At 36.1% G+C, this 18,667-nt stretch overlaps 1 protein-coding gene across 1 annotated transcript in view; it reads right to left on the bottom strand.

Moving 5' to 3' along the window:
- Positions 1-4,636: 4,636 nt before the first annotated feature.
- The window catches only part of LOC141394647 (uncharacterized), a 992,399-nt gene continuing 978,368 nt past the window's right edge, over positions 4,637-18,667 (bottom strand). Inside the window, exon 13 of the mRNA XM_073969378.1 lies at positions 4,637-4,765. Within this exon, the coding sequence (XP_073825479.1) occupies positions 4,695-4,765 (71 nt within the window). The 3' untranslated portion in view covers positions 4,637-4,694. The remainder of the gene's footprint in view (positions 4,766-18,667) is intronic.

Genomic DNA, 18,667 nt, shown 5'->3' with positions numbered 1-18,667 from the left:
ATAATAAAACATCATAATCTAGATTTAATTTTGCCAAATCATCGCCAAAAAAGGACGTTAATACACCCTCGGCTTTCTTTTGGTCACACATAAGTTCTTTCTTGTTGTTCCAATACAGCACTTTCCCATCAATAACCATTTGGTCACCTCTGATACCGATTTTCTTTTGATTATTTGTTTTGAGTAGAAGTTTTTTTAAAAGAAGCATTATATTTTTCTTTTCTAGGCGAGGCCCACTTAGGTCTATCTCAATAAATATGTTGGATCCAGCAAGGCGTTTTGTATTTTTTAAAACTTCGTTTACCACTTGAAAACTTGAGGATTGCAGCTCTACAAGAACAGTCCTTTTATCATCACTTTGTTGAAGCTTCTTTACATGCTCGATATTTAAGTCATCTTTAATTTTTAGACTGTTTCTAAAAAGGTTCCTTACTGCACCATATAACGAGTTTTGGTTTGCCAACCCTCTAATTATTATTTTATTTCCTTCCAATTTATTCTTCCAAACGTTGGATTCTACGGACATCCATTTCCTTCTCCTCTCTCAATTTTTTCAACTCGATTTTGAGTTCCGTGTTTTCATCCGTTAATCGCTGAACATCATTTCTCACGCTTTCTATTGTATTTTTTTACTTCAATAATGTCTGATTTGGTAGGTAAATTCTCCAATTTTTCGTCTAGGAGTGTTGACATAGATTCGTACATTATCTTCATGAGATCGTTTGTTGACATGTTTCCTACAACAGTAGTACTTTCTGGTGAGGATTCTGCAAATTTTCTTTTTTGCTTTTTGGTAATCTGGTCCCATTGTGCCAGTTGGTGTGTTGGTCGTTTTATTTGACATATTTTGAATTTTGCCGTACGTCAATAATGTAGATGGAAGTGGCAACTTTAGTTAAGTAAATATATTTGGAATATGGCAACACGAAAAATAAACCAATATTTTGATCGAATGAGATAAACACAGCATTCTGCTCAAAGGCTAAAAGAGTATATATATATATATATATATATATATATATATATATATATATATATATATATATAAAGAGTATGATAGAGAGTTAGAAAGATGTACAAAAGGGCTTTTGGAAATTCGACCTATAAGTGTACGAAAAGTACTAAAAGTTACTAAATTTTGTACCAATTGTATATTTTGAACGGTTATAGCAAGAATCTTGAAATTTGGAATGGGAATCAAGTTTGGGAAGTGGTGTTATTATAAGGAAATGGTTTTGGAAGTTCGTAGTTATGTGTACGAGAAATACTAAATGGTACTAAATTTGGTACAATTTGGATTTGGGTGAAAGGATAGAGCTGAAAACCTGAAATTTAGATTACCGTTGAAGTGTACGATTGAGATATGGGGGTAGTTTTTGAAATTGATACTTATATCTACGAAAAGTACTAAATGGTACTAAATTTGATACAATGTAGATTTGGATAGACCTGGAAACCTGAAATTTGAAATTATGATTACTAATGGAGTGAAGGATTGAGGAAGTTTTGGAAAATTCGTACTTATGGATACGAAAAGTACTAAACGGTACTAAATTTGGTAAAAATTGGATTTGGGTGAACGGATAGAGCTGGAATCCTGAAATGTGGCATTAAATTACGTTTGGAGTAAAGATTGAGGTAGTTTTGGAAATTCGTACTTATGGGTACGGAAAGTACTATATCGTACTAAGTTCGGTACATTTTAGATTTGGGTTATAATTAAGATTACTTTTGGAGTATAGGATTGAGGTAGTTTTGGAAATTCGTACTTATGGGTACGGGAAGAACTAAATTTGGTACAATGTGGAGTTCCGTTCACCAAGAATAGCACTGGAATCCATATATTTGAAATTAAGATTGCTGTTGGAGTGTAGGTTTGAGGTGGTTTTGGAAATTCGTACTTATGAGTACGAAGGTACGAAATGGTACTAAATTTGGTTCAATTTGGATTTGTGTGAACGAAGATAGAGCTGGAATCATGAAATTTGATTGAGATAGTTTTGGAAGTTCGTATTTATGGTTACGAAAAGTACTAAATGGTACTAAATTGGGTACAATTTAGATTTGGGTGGACGGATAGAGGTGGGATCCTGAAATTCGGAATTACTGTTGGAGATAGTTATTAATTAGTACTTTCATATGAAAAGTATTAATGGTATTATGAAGGGAGGTGGAATTTGGAAATTTGGTATTATAGCCGCTGTTGTTGCGTAGGGTTGGATATGGATGTGGTAGTACAAAAATTACTTAATGGCACAGAATTTGGTTCAAATTGTTATTGTGTAAAGGGGTAGAGCTGAAATTGGGAAGTATTAGTATAACAGTTGGCGTTTGGAGTTGAGATGGATAGGAAGTTTTGGAAATTCGTATTCGTATGTATACGAAAAATACTAAATCGCGGTTGGGTGATAGTTTTGGATACAAGGAAGTAATTTTTGGATAGAGGTGGGATCCTGAAATTCGGAATTACAGTTGGAGATAGTTATTGAAATTAGTACTTTCATATGAAAAGTATTAATGGTATTATGAAGAGAGGTGGAATTTGGAAATTTGGTATTAAAGCCGCTGTTGTTGCGTAGGGTTGGATATGGGTGTGGTTATACGAAAATTACTAAGTGGCACAGAATTTGGCACAAATTGTTATTTTGTAAAGGGGTAGAGCTGAAATTGTGAAATTCGGTATTAGTATAGCAGTTGGCGTTTGGAGTTGAGATGGAGAGGAAGTTTTCGAAATTCGTATTCGTATGTATACGAAAAATACTAAATCGCGGTTGGGAGATAGTTTTGGATATAAGGAAGTAATTTTTGAAACTTAGGGGTCGATTATCGATGGTTTCTGGGGGAAAGTTGTATATCCCCAACGAAGACTAAATACCAAATTTCAGCCATTTCGGTGTGATAATGAGGCTAAAACCTTCAAAAAACCGAAAATTGGGAGGTACCGTTCTATGGGGGGTATATGAAGGCGTGGTCCTTTACCGACAAATTTCATATGGAACATTTAATACCCAAAATGAAGACCAAATACCAAATTTCAGCCATTTCAGAATAATATTGAGGCCACAACCTTCAAAATATATGAAGACGTGGACCTATACTGTCAAATTTCATTTGGAAAGTTTAATACCCCAAAATGAAGACCAAATACCAAATTTCAGCCATTTCGGTGGAATATTGAGGTCACAGCTTTCAAAATACCGGAAATTGGGAGGTACGGTCGTTCTATGGGGGCTATATGAAGGCGTGGACCTGTACCGACAAATTTCATATGAAAGTGTAATACCCCAAATGAAGACAAAATACCAAATTTCAGCCATTTCGGTGGATTATTGTGGCCACAACCTTCAAAATACCGAAAATCGGGAGGTATCATTCTATGGGGGCTATATGAAGGCGTGGTTATATACCGACAAAATTTTGGGGGAAATTTTTATACCACCAACGAAGACTTATTACCAAATTTCAGTCTTTTCGGTGTGATAATGAGGCAAAACCCTTCAAAATCGTGTGGTACTCTATAGGGGCTACATTAAAACGTGTACCGACATAGCAAATTTGCAACACCAAACACCCTAGGAGTAATAGAAACTTTAAGACCAAATTACAAATCTCTATCTTAAAAATTGTGTGCTGTATCTTGATTTCAACAGACGAACGGAAGGACAGACGGACATGGTTATATGGACTTAGAATTTTACCCTGATCAAGAATATATACATATACTTTATAGGGTCTCCGGTGAATATTTCGATGTGTTACAAACGGAATGACAAATTTAATTATACCCTCCATATTATGGTTGAGGGTATGATAAAGCAACAAATAGAGAGGAATAGAAATCTTTTTTTAGTTCGGTTTATATGAAATATGTCCTGAAGAGGGCCAACTAAGTTCTTTGCTTTTACAAATTCGTGCTACATTCACTGGGTTATTGCAAATTAATTCAATTGAAATAAAAATACGCTAAAACATCTGGTTCTACTGATTACCATAAAATAATATAAAAATATTTTTAATTAATTATAATAAGTAGAGCAGTGCATTAATTAGTTCTTTATAGTATTATAGACACACTTCATCATCACAGTAATTTGCAAAACACGTTCTACTCGATGCTGTTTTTTTTGTCATAGAAAATTAAAACGAGAAAAACATAAAATAACAATTCACAAACAAACAAAATTTAATCATATTATAAAAGGTAATTATTTTATTTTCTGCAAATTAATAACTGTTAATGACCGAACAAAAACTTCAAACGTTTGCAAAAACCATATAAACCACAAAAATAAATTAAATCTATGTGAGTGCGTGTGTGCGTGTTCATAATTATAAATTACCCTCTTGGACATGGAACTAATTAAGTATGTACTAGTAATTGCATATTCAATTGTTTACTCTTTTTTACATAATGGATATGAGGCCGTATACATTTGTAATGGGCACTGGTTTATCTATGTGTTAATGTTATTTAAGAATCTTCATCGTAGCCATGGTAGCCACTTAAGAGATGTCAAATGCCAGGAACTATAAACTATGTTTATTATCCTTATTAGTTCTGCTGTAGCTCTTAAGCAACACAAATTTCCAGTAAACTGGTACATACATATGTATGTAAGTGTGTGCTGTGTGCGTGTGTTATTGTTGCAGTATGTTTTTAAATCAGATTAAATATCACATACATTTTTTGCCAATTAATTTAAATCGTACATTAATTTTTCTGCATTATTGGGTTCCTCGCAATCGAATGAAGCCATCATTAAATCTGTAACGACACAAAGGAAGAAGAAAAAACTAGTGATTAGTATTTATGGGGTATTAGATATACTTATTATTTTGAATAATAAATTATGTTAATTTGCAAGTGCATTATAAATAATGTTTAAATTAAAATAAGCAATAATTCATTTTACAATATATTTTTTTATGAATATTGGACGTTGAAAGATAAATAAAATAGGCTGAAGATTAAATAGTTATTTCCATTATTTCGAATTTAGTTTAATTTCAAAACATGTTCAAGAACGATTTTTAGGGATAATTGCAAATTCAATATTTCATCTGTTGTTGTTTTAACACCATATGATATGTTTGTAGAGTTGTATAGTTCATGAACGAACTAGTTCAACTGAGTTCAGCCAACCGAACTTGTTATACTCTCCACCACGAGTTGTATTGAAGTAAAATGGAACAATTAGTTTCCTTTCGTTTATGAAGAAGACTAAATACCAAATTTCAGCAAGTTCGGTAAAACAATGTGGCTAACTTTCAAAATACTGAAATTCGGGAGGTTCCGTTCCATGGGGACTATATCAAATCGTCGATCTAAACCTACAAATTTCTGGCGGAAAGTTTTTAGACTCAAAAAAGACTAAACACCAATTTTCCGATATTTCGGTAAAACCTTCAAAAAACCGAAAATCAAGAGGTACGCTTCTATGTGAGATACAGGAACACGCGGACCTATACTGATAATTCTCTTCGGAATATTGTATGATCCCATGGCAGTCTTTCATTCTTTCGGAGGGATATTGACGTGACAACCTTCACAATTACGAAAATCGGGATGTATCGTTCTACGGGGGCTATATCGAAACGTGGACCTATACCGACGAATTTCAGTCAGAAACGCATATACCTACAACAAAGACTAAATGCCAAATTTCAGCCATTTCGTTGGTTTATTATCACCACAACCTTCAAAATACCGAAAATCGAGAGGTACCGTTCTATGGGGGCTATATGAAGGCGTGGACCTATACCGACAAATTTCTGGGGGAAATTTTTGTACCCCAACGAAGACTAAGTAGCAAATTTCAGCTATTACCGTGTGATAATGAGGCTAAAACCTTCAAAATACCGCAAATCGGGTGGTGCCGTTTTATGGGGGCTATATCAAAATGTGGACCTATACCGGCAAATTTCATATGGAACGTTTCAAACCCCAAATGCCAAATTTCAGCCATTTCGGTGGATTATTTTGGCCACAACCTTCAAGATACGAAAAATCGGGAGGTACCGTTCTATGGGGGCTATATGAAGGCGTAGACCTATTCCAAAAAATTTCTGGGTGGAAAGTTTTGTACCCCCAAAGAAGACTAAGTACCAAATTTCAGCTATTTCGGTGTGATAATCAGGCTAAAATCTTCAAAATACCGAAAATCGGGAGGTACCGTTCTAAAACGTGGATCGATATATTCCATTTGGAATACCAAACATCCTAGGAGTAGTAGAAACTTCTATACCAAATTACAAAGCTCTATTTTAAAAATTGCGAGCTGTATCTTGATTTCAACAGACGGACGGACGGACATGGTTATATCGACTTAGAATTTTACCCTGATCAAGAATATATATACTTTATAGGGTCTCCTATGAATGTTTCGATGTCTTACAAACGGAAGGACAAACTTAATTATACCCTCCATATTATATTGGAGGGTATAAAAAGAGCGTATAAACTAGATCAGTCGTTATAGTTCACTGAACTATGGTCAGTCAACGACCGCGCAATAAACATGTAAAAAAGTGTTGTTGTTGTAGCAACGCAAATATGGTCGTTCGTGTATTATTTCTGTTATCAGGTTCTAGTTCCTCTGTATACTGATTCAAGAATTTTGCAACCTGGACTGGTTGCGTCCATAAGGAATCGGGAGACACGTGAGTGGGGTTAGCTGGGCAGCTAAACAAATGCAGTGTATTGTTGGGTATCGTGCCGTCAATTCGGGCCCAATACGATTTGAGTCGGCTGCATCGTCCGGATCTTAACTAGGCTAAAACCACTCGTGTTTGCCTTGGGAGCTGGCGTTCTTCTGCTGCGATGGATGCTATCGTAACCTGGCAGATAGGCTCGTTGGTCTGGAGGTTCTCTTTTATACCTTTGGACCTCTCTCTCTAGATCATGAAGATCTCTCCTGACGTGCCTGGGCGGTGGAAGCCTGTCCATTAAATCGTGACAGGGATGCTCACTGCGATAGCATCCAAGTAGGTAATACATCGACAACATCTTGTTGTGTTGACGCACCGATAAAATCTTCGTCTCCTTCTGAAGATGGTCAACTGGTGTCATGAGCAGGCACCCTGTTGCAGTCCTCAATGTGGCATTCTGGCAGGTTTGAATCTTCTTCCACTGCGTACTGCTAACCTTTGCAGACCACGCTGGCGCCGCATTGCTTACAGTATACAGGCCTATTGCATTGTAGATGGTCCAAAACGGATTCTTTGTCAGTTCTCCAAGTGCTGCCGACCAGAGACATGAGCACTTTGTTCCTACTTCTGATCTTATCGCAAATTTTTGCGGCACAAATGAGCACAAACTTAGCACAAATTTTTTCGAAATTCGAAAATTGCAATTCTGTCAAAATTTTTTCGAATAAAATCTTTTGTCGAATATCTCAGCCATTTTTTCGAATTTCGATTTTTTTTTTGGCACAAATGGGCACAAACCTAGCACAATTCAGCTTTTTTCGAAATTCGAAAATTGCAATTCCATCGGATACCACATGAGTAGATGTTTATGGGCTCTATGACATTAAAAACTTTCCAAGGACTATGTCGAAAGATTAATAACTTCTGTCGGCACAGCGGAGGCAAACTTATTAAACATCATAACTTTTGTTTTCTGGTAAACAAGTAAAAAAATATCAGTAGAGTTTGTCGAGAGATCGAATAATCAAATCTTTTTCCTAAAAATTGTGTAGTCAAGGAGTTTCAGAATTTCGTCTTTTTTTGGACCGACATTTGGGGTATATAACTTCACGATTGTGGGCGCTGCGAATAAATGCTTATATTGTGCTCATAAATTTGACTTCGATAAAAGCCCAAAAGTTTTGCACTTTTATACAGAAGATGCCTGAAAGTCCATTTGGAAGTGGACCTAACTTTGAAAGTCATTCCTTTTAATAGTTACGGTGTCAAGCCGTCATTTTAGTTGGTCGCCGTAAGATTTAGAGGTTTTGAACCATTCCTGACATAACCATGGACTTACCCACGGAAAATAGAATATCGCTGTAAACAAGACCACAAGGAGTACCTATCCGAAGATGTTGCTCCAAATAGATTGATATGTATATGTATGGAAGTAATTTTAGAATGTTCAAAGTTTCGGTCAAATCGGATAATTGAAAATTTGAAATCTATGTCTCGAAAAAATAGTTATGGACTTTCGAAAGTTATTGTGCGCAAGATTTTAGGAAAACATCTTGAAGTCTTGTGTGGAAGTGCCCAAAGGTGTGGACCGATATGACTTAAAGTTTGGACAAAATATTGCGTGATCCAAAATTTTGGCCAAATCTAGACAGGCGGACGAACTGGGCCAAATCGACTCCAAATTGTTTGAAGCGGATTTAGTTAAAACAAATGATTAGTCTAAGACCATTATTTCGATGAGGTACATTTTTATCGTTAGCCTTACGGCTGACATAACCATATAACCAATGTTTGAGCATTAATTTCGTTTACGGTTGGTTTTACCTACAAATTTGTTACTGAAAGGAAAAAATTCAGATGGGTATGCTATTTATAGCAGATATTATCACTTAATGATGTACAACAATAAATTTGTCTCCATTATTATGCCTGTCCGTGTACTCGATAATTTGTAATAAGTATTACAAATGTTTCTAAAACTGACAGTTGCAGAAAGAAAAAGTTGCTGAAAACTGTGTTTTAGCAACATTAAGTAAATACAAAGTCAAACGTATCAAAGACATAAACACAACAAGATAAGACATTCTTTTACTATCATTCTTGAGTGAATGGCTTTTGAACTTAACATAATGTAATTTTACGATATGGTAAAATAACATTTTTATACCCTCCACCATACACGGTGCCCTTGAATCAAATTTAAATGGAAGGTGCTTACACCTGGGAAGTTTTTGCGGATTCTGAAACTACTATGTTCATAGATGAGAAAAATCCAAAAACTAAAAAAATCGCCGGAGCGCTTTTTAAATAAATCGCGATTCAAGTTGACATTTTTAGGGGTTGTTTAGGTTTTTGCGATTTTGCTTGGAAACCGCAAGCCCTATCAATATTGGAATAAAGAAAATGTAGTAGCTATTAAAATTCTCTACAAGATTGACCTAAATGATATTTTCGTAGGTTTTACAACTTTTGAGATATAGAAGTTGAAATTGGGACAATTAAAATTCAATTCAATTCTGTATCGTCTCCTTATAAAACATTGTCATGACTGCAATTTCCCAACATAAACTTATATATCTAAAAAATGGTACAACCTAGGAAAAATTACATAAGCCAGTCTTGTAGAGAATTTTCACAGCTATACGATTTTCTCAGGTCCCTTGCCGATAAGACTTACCGTATTCAAGCAAAATCGCGAAACCCTAACAAAAAAACCTAAAAATGTAAACTGAGCTTCTTTATCTCAAAAATGGTACAGCCTGAGAACAAATCATAATCGCCAATCCCGTAGAGAATTTTCACAGCTACAACATTTTCTTTAGCTCCATTTCGATTGGACTTGCGGTTTCCAAGCAAAATCGTGAAAACCTAAAAAACACCTAAAAATGTGAATTTTGACCGCGATTTATCTAAAAATCCCTACAGCGATTTTTTCTTGTTTTTGGATTTTTCTCATCTATGAACATTGCTGTTTCAGAATGCAAAAAAACTCCCCCTGTGTAAGCGGTTTTCATTAAAAGTTAGTTAAGGCGCACCCTTCATGACATTGTTTTATAAGGGGGCGATCCAGTCAGTGCATTGTCCCAATTTGAACTTCAATATCTCAAAAATGGTAAAACCTACAAAAATACCGTAAAGTCAATCTTTTAGAGAATTTTCATAGCTACAACATTTTTTTCAGACTCATTTTGATAGGACTTGCGGTTTCTAAGCAAAATCATGAAAACATAAACAACCCCTTAAAATGCCAATTTGTATCGCGATTTATTTAAAAAGCGCTCCGACGATTTTTTTAGTTTTTTGATTTTTCTCATCTATGAACATTGAAGTTTCAGAATCCGCAAAAACTTCCCAGGTGTAAGCACCTTCCATTTAAATTTGATTCAAGAGCACCGTGCATAGTATGGAGGGTATATTAAGTTTGTTTTTCCGATTGTAACGCATTGAAATACTCATTTGCGACCCTATAAAGTATATATATTCTTGATCAGGGTAAAATTCTGAGTCGATCTGAGCACGTCCGTCCGTCCGTCTGTGGTAATCACTCTAGCATCCACAAAAATGGAGATAGAACGCTGACATTTTGGGAAAATGCGTCTTTTGTTTGCAGGCAGGTCAAGTTCGATGATGGGCTATATCGGTCCACGTTTTGGTATAGCCCCCATATAACGGTACCCCCCGATTTACGGTATTCTGACGTTTTTAGCTACATTTGCAGACCGATTTAGCTATAATTTGACATTTAGGGTTCTTAAGTGTCAATAAACTTATATAACAAAAGTTGTTGACATAGGTCCACGTTTTGGTATAGCCCCCATATAACGGTACCACCCGATTTACGGTATTTTGACGTTTTTAGATACATTTTCAGACCGATGTAGCTATAATTTGACATTTAGGGTTCTTAAGTGTCAATAAGCTTATGTAACAAAAGTTGTGGACATAGGTCCACGTTTTGGTATAGCCCCCATATAACGGTACACCCCGATTTACGGTATTTTGCCGTTTTTAGCTACATTTTCAGACCGATTTAGCTATAATTTGACATATAGGGTTCTTAAATGTCAATAAACTTATATAACAAAAGTTGTGGACATAGGTCCACGTTTTGGTATAGCCCCCATATAACGGTACCCCCGATTTACGGTATTTTGACGTTTTTAGCTACATTTTCAGACCGATTTAGCTATAATTTGACATTTAGGGTTCTTAAGTGTCAATAAACTTATATAACAAAAGTTGTGGACATAGGTCCACGTTTTGGTATAGCCCCCATATGACGGTACCCCCGATTTACGGTATTTTGCCGTTTTTAGCTACATTTTCAGACCGATTTATCTATAATTTGATATTTAGGGTTCTTAAGTGTCAATAAACTTATATAACAAAAGTTGTGGAAATAGGTCCACGTTTTGGTATAGCCCCCATATAACGGTACCCCCGATTTACGGTATTTTGACGTTTTTAGCTACATTTTCAGACCGATGTAGCTATAATTTGACATTTAGGGTTCTTAAGTGTCAATAAGCTTATGTAACAAAAGTTGTGGACATAGGTCCACGTTTTGGTATAGCCCCCATATAACGGTACCCCCCGATTTACGGTATTTTGACGTTTTTAGATACATTTTCAGACCGATGTAGCTATAATTTGACATTTAGGGTTCTTAAGTGTCAATAAGCTTATGTAACAAAAGTTGTGGACATAGGTCCACGTTTTGGTATAGCCCCCATATAACGGTACACCCCGATTTACGGTATTTTGCCGTTTTTAGCTACATTTTCAGACCGATTTAGCTATAATTTGACATATAGGGTTCTTAAATGTCAATAAACTTATATAACAAAAGTTGTGGACATAGGTCCACGTTTTGGTATAGCCCCCATATAACGGTACCCCCGATTTACGGTATTTTGACGTTTTTAGCTACATTTTCAGACCGATTTAGCTATAATTTGACATTTAGGGTTCTTAAGTGTCAATAAACTTATATAACAAAAGTTGTGGACATAGGTCCACGTTTTGGTATAGCCCCCATATGACGGTACCCCCGATTTACGGTATTTTGCCGTTTTTAGCTACATTTTCAGACCGATTTATCTATAATTTGATATTTAGGGTTCTTAAGTGTCAATAAACTTATATAACGAAAGTTGTGGAAATAGGTCCACGTTTTGGTATAGCCCCCATATAACGGTACCCCCGATTTACGGTATTTTGACGTTTTTAGCTACATTTTCAGACCGATTTAGCTATAATTTGACATTTAGGGTTCTTAAGTGTCAATAAACTTATATAACAAGAGTTGTGGACAGAGGTCCACGTTTTGGTATAGCCCCCATATGACGGTACCCGGATTTAGCTATAATTTGACATTTAGGGTTCTTAAGTGTCAATAAACTTATATAACAAAAGTTGTGGACAGAGGTCCACGTTTTGGTATAGCCCCCATATGACGGTACCCCCCGATTTACGGTATTTTGACGTTTTTAGATACATTTTCAGACCGATGTAGCTATAATTTGACATTTAGGGTTCTTAAGTGTCAATAAGCTTATATAACAAAAGTTGTGGACATAGGTCCACGTTTTGGTATAGCCCCCATATAACGTTACACCCCGATTTACGGTATTTTGCCGTTTTTAGCTATATTTTCAGACCGATTTAGCTATAATTCGACATATAGGGTTCTTAAGTGTCAATAAACTTATATAACAAAATTTGTGGACATAGGTCCACCTTTTGGTATAGCCCCCATATAACGGTACACCCCGATTTACGGTATTTTGCCGTTCTTAAGGGTTCTTAAGTGCCAGTAAACTTATATAACAAAAGTTGTGGACATAGGTCCACCTTTTGGTATAGCCCCCATATAACGGTACACCCCGATTTACGGTATTTTGGCGTTTTTAGCTACATTTTCAGACCGATTTAGCTATAATTTGACATTTAGGGCTCTTAAGCGTCACTAAACTTATATAACAAAACTTGTGGACAAAGGTCAACGTTTTGGTATGGCCCCCATATAACGGTTCCCCTAGATTTATGGTATTTTCACGTTTTTAGCTACATTTTCAGACCGATTTAGCTATAAATTGACATTTAGGGTTCTTAAGTGTCAATAAATTTATATAACAAAACTAGTGGATGTAGATCAATGTTTTGGAATAGCCCCCATATAACGTTACCGCCCGATTTCAGGTATTTAGACGATTTAAGTCGCATTTCTAGACCGATATAGCTATGATTTGATATTTAGGGTTCTTAGTGACCAGAAAACTTATATTCGAACAAATTATGAACATAGGTACATGTTTTCGTATAGCCCCATATAACGGTACCTCCTGATTTTCGGTATTTTGAGATTTTTACTTACAAGTTTTAACAGAATTAGCTGTAATTTGAACATTTGACGTTTGAAGTTCTTAGAGGTCACCACACCTCTCCACCAAAATTGTCTGAAATTTTGGGAAAATGCGTCTTTTGTTTGCAGGCAGGTCAAGTTCGATGATGGGCTATATCGGTCCACGTTTTGGTATAGCCCCATATAACGGTACCTCGGTATAACGGATTTCGGAATTTTACCTACAAGTTTTAACCGAATTATCTGTAGTTTGAACATTTGACATTGTAATTTGAACATTTGAACAAAATTGTCATGAAAGGTCGATGTATTGATAAAGCTCCCATATAAAAGTACCTCCCGATTTTCAGTAATTTGATGATTTTAGCTACAATATTAAACCGAACTAACTGTAATTTGACATTTCAAGGTTGTAGTGGTCACTACACATCTGCATCAACAATTTTCAACATAGCCCCAATATAACGATACTTCCCGATTTTCGGTACTGTGAGGGTTTTACTTAAAATGTTTAACCACGTAGGTCCATGTTTTGGTATAGCCCCAAAACAAACCTCCCGAATTTCCGTACCTTAGCTTTATTTTTTGGACGAAGTTCCTGTAATTTGAAATTTAAAAGCCAACAAAAATTCTGCAACAAAAATTGTTCATTTAAGTTCATATTTTCGTATAGCCCAGATACCTCCGAACTAGCTGTTAATGACATTTGAAGTTCCCACGTTATGTACCGATTTTCGATATTTTGAAGATTCTAGCTAATTTTTTAACCGAATTAGGAGTTATTTGACATTAAAGGCTCCCATCAAAAACTGTCAACATAGGCCCATGTTTTATTATAACCCCTATATAACAGTACCTCCCACTTTCTAGCCCACCAAAAATTGTCAACATACATAGTTAGATATAGGCACCATAAAAAAGGGCCTCCCGAATGAAGCATAAATGTAAATAAACATTATCTGACATTTTAACGTACCCACTTAAAGTTGGGGACAGGAATGAAAAGTAATTATTCCATTTTAGTTCAGAATATTTTATGGTGGAGGGTATGAAAAGTTCGGCCCGGCCGAACTTAATGCTTTTTTACTTGTTTTTTGTAGCTCTTGGGTTTGTATTTGTTTGCACCCAAACATATAATTTCTTTGCATCCAAACATATAATTTGTTTGCACCCAAACATATAATTTTTTTGCCCCCAAACATATAATTTGTTTGCACCCAAACTTATATTTTTTTGCAGGACCCAAACATATGTTATGTTTGGGACTGCTTACAAACAAATATATGTTTTCTGCAAAATATGTATGTTTGGGACATATGTTAGAGAGGCCTTTTTCTGTGTGTAGGAATAAGCCTTGACGTGGCGGAAGAACTTAGTATTTTCATAAACGAAAGGAAATTAATTTTTCCATTTTACTTCGATACAACTCCTGGGGGAGAGTATAAAAGGTTCGGACCGGCCGAACTTAACGCCGTTCTTACTTTTATAGTGTTACATTTCTAAATTAAGTTTCTTTGAAACCCCAACTACTAGATAACATCTTTTGTCACATAAAGTAGCAATTGACGTTCTCTTCCATTGATCTTATTCTAAGCTATTGTTCGAACTCAAAATGCCATTTTCACTTGGGTTATCTTCCACTCAATTCATAATAACAACAAATGAAACAACTCATTGAGTAAATTTCTTTATTGGCAATTTATTTAAACAGCCATTAAATTGGTAATAAGTCAACTGATGCTGATACTGCTGCTATGGCTGCTGCTGACTATGAAGTGTTTACATTCACTTAACAATCTAATAAATAATGGTACTCAGCTCAATTCGAGGTCAACTTAAGGCAGACAATCGCACGCACACACACACACCCAACATCACTCCCACGCTTTTGTGAACAATACCATAATCATTCATCACCAGGAGACAACAGCAGCAGCAACAACAACAAGGGGTCATATCCTTGTAAGGGATTTAACAACAAATTCAAGATAAACAATGGTTAAAATGATATATAATCCATTTGTTGGTGTTGTCGTCATTGTTGTAGATAAAACTCCTAGAAAAAACAAACAATGTAACAAATAATTTAATATCCTGCCAAGAAACTGAAAAAGAGAGGAGGAAAAAAACAGCAAAGAATAAATATTAAGACCAATTGTATTTTGAATAACTTAAATCAACCACAGAGTTTGCATCTGAGGATATGAAAAAGTGTCGGCATCATTCTAACAAATAAGAAAGTAACAAGTACAAATTACAGTATGGTCGGTATAATATAATCTGGAATACCCTACGAGTCAAGTTTTACTTCGAGATGTCACAAATAGCATTATGCAATATCCCCCCAATTTGACTAAAGCTGCTGGAACAAGGAAGATAACCAACATAGATGTTGATGATGATACTGATGACGACATTGAAACACAAACAAAACCATCAAAAAGTAACAAAAGTTGTTCTTTTGTTTATGTTTTGATTGAAATGTATGTATATTTAAGCACTTAGTGTTGACCTTGTCTTATACTGGGGGTGAGTGTTGGGCAGTTCCTTTACTAACTACCATGGGCGGCATAAAGACAAGGATGAAGATTTATTTCTTAAGTTTTCATGGTTGTTTTTATTGAAATAACACAACATGAAACCATGAACTTACCAAAAACTTTCTGTAGACATCTTATATGTGTAGTTACATCCATATGTATGTATGTATGTGTATGTTTTAGTAGAAGGCATAAAATTGAGTTACTGAACTTTTCCCTGTATGTTTTGTTATGTGTGGTCTCAAATGTTTGCATACACTGTAAACATCATGTCTGATCTTGGTTTCCGGTATGTCGTGGAGGATGAAGATAGCGCTACAACCATAATTAACTATCTGAAAAAATCTGTTAGGAATGAAACCAAATGATGAGTATATTAAAAACCAGATCGACAGATTCGCAGTGAGTCAAACATTTAAGTTATTTGGTGTTGAATGTTGTACATAAAAGCAACCATTCTTTGAGAAAGGGTCAATGGAAGCAACCTTTCTTGCAGAAGGGGAAAATAGAAAAACTCTCTCTATCAGAAAGAGCTAATAGAAGCATCCTTTCATTCAGAAAGGATATATAGACGCGCCCTATCTTCGGTCAGATGCTCGCTTTCTTTCAGAGAGGGCCAATAGAAGCAAACTTTCTTTCAGAAAGGTCTATAGAAGCATCTTTCCTTCAGAAAGGGTCAATGGTACCACACTTTATTTTGATAGGGTCCCTTCTTTCAGAAAGGATATATAGACGCGCCCTATCTTTGGCTTATAGAAGCATAATTTCTTGCAAAATGGGTCAATAGAAGCATCTTTTGTTTCAGAAATCGTTCATAGAAGGATCCTTTCTTTCAGGAAGTGTCTATAGAAGCATCCTTTCCTTCAGAGAGGGCAGACGCTTGCTTTCTTTCAAAAAGGGCAGAAGCTCGTTTTCCTTAGGAAAGGGTCAATAGAAGATCGCTTCCATTCATAAAGGGTAAAAAGAAGCAAACTTTCTTTAAGAAATGGTCAATAGAAGAACCCTCCCTTTCAAAAAGGGTCAATGGCACCACCTTTTTTTCAAAAAGGGTCAATAGAAGTAACATTTCTTTCAGAAAGGGTCAATAGAATTAACATTTCATTGAGAAAGGGTCAATAGAAGTACCCTTTCTTTCAGAAAGGCTCAATAGAATCAACCTAGAAGCACCTTTAATTTCGGAAAGGCTAAAAAGAAGCAACCTTTCTTTCAGAAAGGGTCTTTAGAAGAACCCTTTCTTTCGGGAAGGGTCTATAGAAACACCTTTTCTTTCGGAAAGGGTTTATAGAAGCACCCTTTCTTTCGGAAAGGGTTAATAGCAGCACCCTTTTTGCAGAAAGGATTAATAGAAACACCCTTTCTTTCATAAAAGCTCAATAGAAGCACTCTTTCTTACAGAAAGGGTCATAAAGCAACCTTTCTCTCGGAAAGGGTAAATAGAAGCACAAAAGGTCAAAAACACTCTTTCTTTCAGAACGGGTTAACAGAAGCAACCTTTCTTCCAGAAAGGGTAAATAGAAGCAACCTTTCTTCCAGAAAGGGTAAATAGAAGCACCCTTTCTTTCAGAAAGTGTCAATAGAATCAATTTTTCTTTCAGAAAGTGTCAATAGAATCAACACTTCTTTCAGAAAGGGTCAATGGAAGCACTCTTTTTTCAGAAAGGGTCAATGGAAGCACTCTTTTTTCAGAAAGGGTCCATAGAAGCACCCTTTCTTTCGGAAACGTTCAATAGAAGCACCCTTTCCTTCAGAAAGTTCCAATAGAAGCACCCTTTCTTTTAGAAAGTTTCAATAGAAGCACACTTTCTTTCAGAAAGGGTCAATGGCACCACACTTTTTCCTGATAGGGTCAATGGCAACACCCTTTTTTGAGAAAGGGACAATAGAAGTACCCTTTCTTTCAGAAAGGCTCAATAGAATCAACCTAGAAGCACCTGTAATTTCGGAAAGGGTAAAAAGAAGCAACCTTTCTTTCAGAAAGGGTCTTTAGAAGAACCCTTTCTTTCGGGAAGGGTCTATAGAAACACCTTTTCTTTCGGAAAGGGTTTATAGAAGCACCCTTTCTTTCGGAAAGGGTTTATAGAAGCACCCTTTCTTTCGGAAAGGGTTAATAGCAGCACCCTTTTTGCAGAAAGGATTAATAGAAACACCCTTTTTGCAGAAAGGATTAATAGAAACACCCTTTCTTTCAGAAAAGCTCAATAGAAGCACTCTTTCTTTCAGAAAGGGTCATAAAGCACCCTTTCTCTCGGAAAGGGTAAATAGAAGCACCCTTTCTCTCGGAAAGGGTAAATAGAAGCACCCTTTCTCTCGGAAAGGGTAAATAGAAGCACCCTTTCTCTCGGAAAGGGTAAATAGAAGCACCCTTTCTCTCGGAAAGGGTAAATAGAAGCACCCTTTCTCTCGGAAAGGGTAAATAGAAGCACCCTTTCTCTCGGAAAGGGTAAATAGAAGCACCCTTTCTCTCGGAAAGGGTAAATAGAAGCACCCTTTCTCTCGGAAAGGGTAAATAGAAGCACCCTTTCTCTCGGAAAGGGTAAATAGAAGCACCCTTTCTCTCGGAAAGGGTAAATAGAAGCACCCTTTCTCTCGGAAAGGGTAAATAGAAGCACCCTTTCTCTCGGAAAGGGTAAATAGAAGCACCCTTTCTCTCGGAAAGGGTAAATAGAAGCACCCTTTCTCTCGGAAAGGGTAAATAGAAGCACCCTTTCTCTCGGAAAGGGTAAATAGAAGCACCCTTTCTCTCGGAAAGGGTAAATAGAAGCACCCTTTCCTTCGGAAAGGGTAAATAGAAGCACCCTTTTTTCAGAAAAGGTCAAAAACACTCTTTCTTTCAGAATGGGTTAACAGAAGCAACCTTTCTTCCAGAAAGGGTAAATAGAAGCACCCTTTCTTTCAGAAAGTGTCAATAGAATCAATTTTTCTTTCAGAAAGTGTCAATAGAATCAACACTTCTTTCAGAAAGGGTCAATGGAATCAACACTTCTTTCAGAAAGGGTCAATAGAAGCACTCTTTTTTCAGAAAGGGTCCATAGAAGCACCCTTTCTTTCAGAAACGTTCAATAGAAGCACCCTTTCCTTCAGAAAGTTCCAATAGAAGCACCCTTTCTTTTAGAAA

This window comes from Musca autumnalis, unplaced genomic scaffold (assembly GCF_047663935.1).
Source record: "Musca autumnalis isolate F117 unplaced genomic scaffold, ASM4766393v1 scaffold_2, whole genome shotgun sequence".
In the NCBI taxonomy this organism is placed as follows: domain Eukaryota; kingdom Metazoa; phylum Arthropoda; class Insecta; order Diptera; family Muscidae; genus Musca; species Musca autumnalis.
Note: the sequence above shows the minus strand (reverse complement) of the source record. Positions and strands in the feature narration are given on the sequence as shown.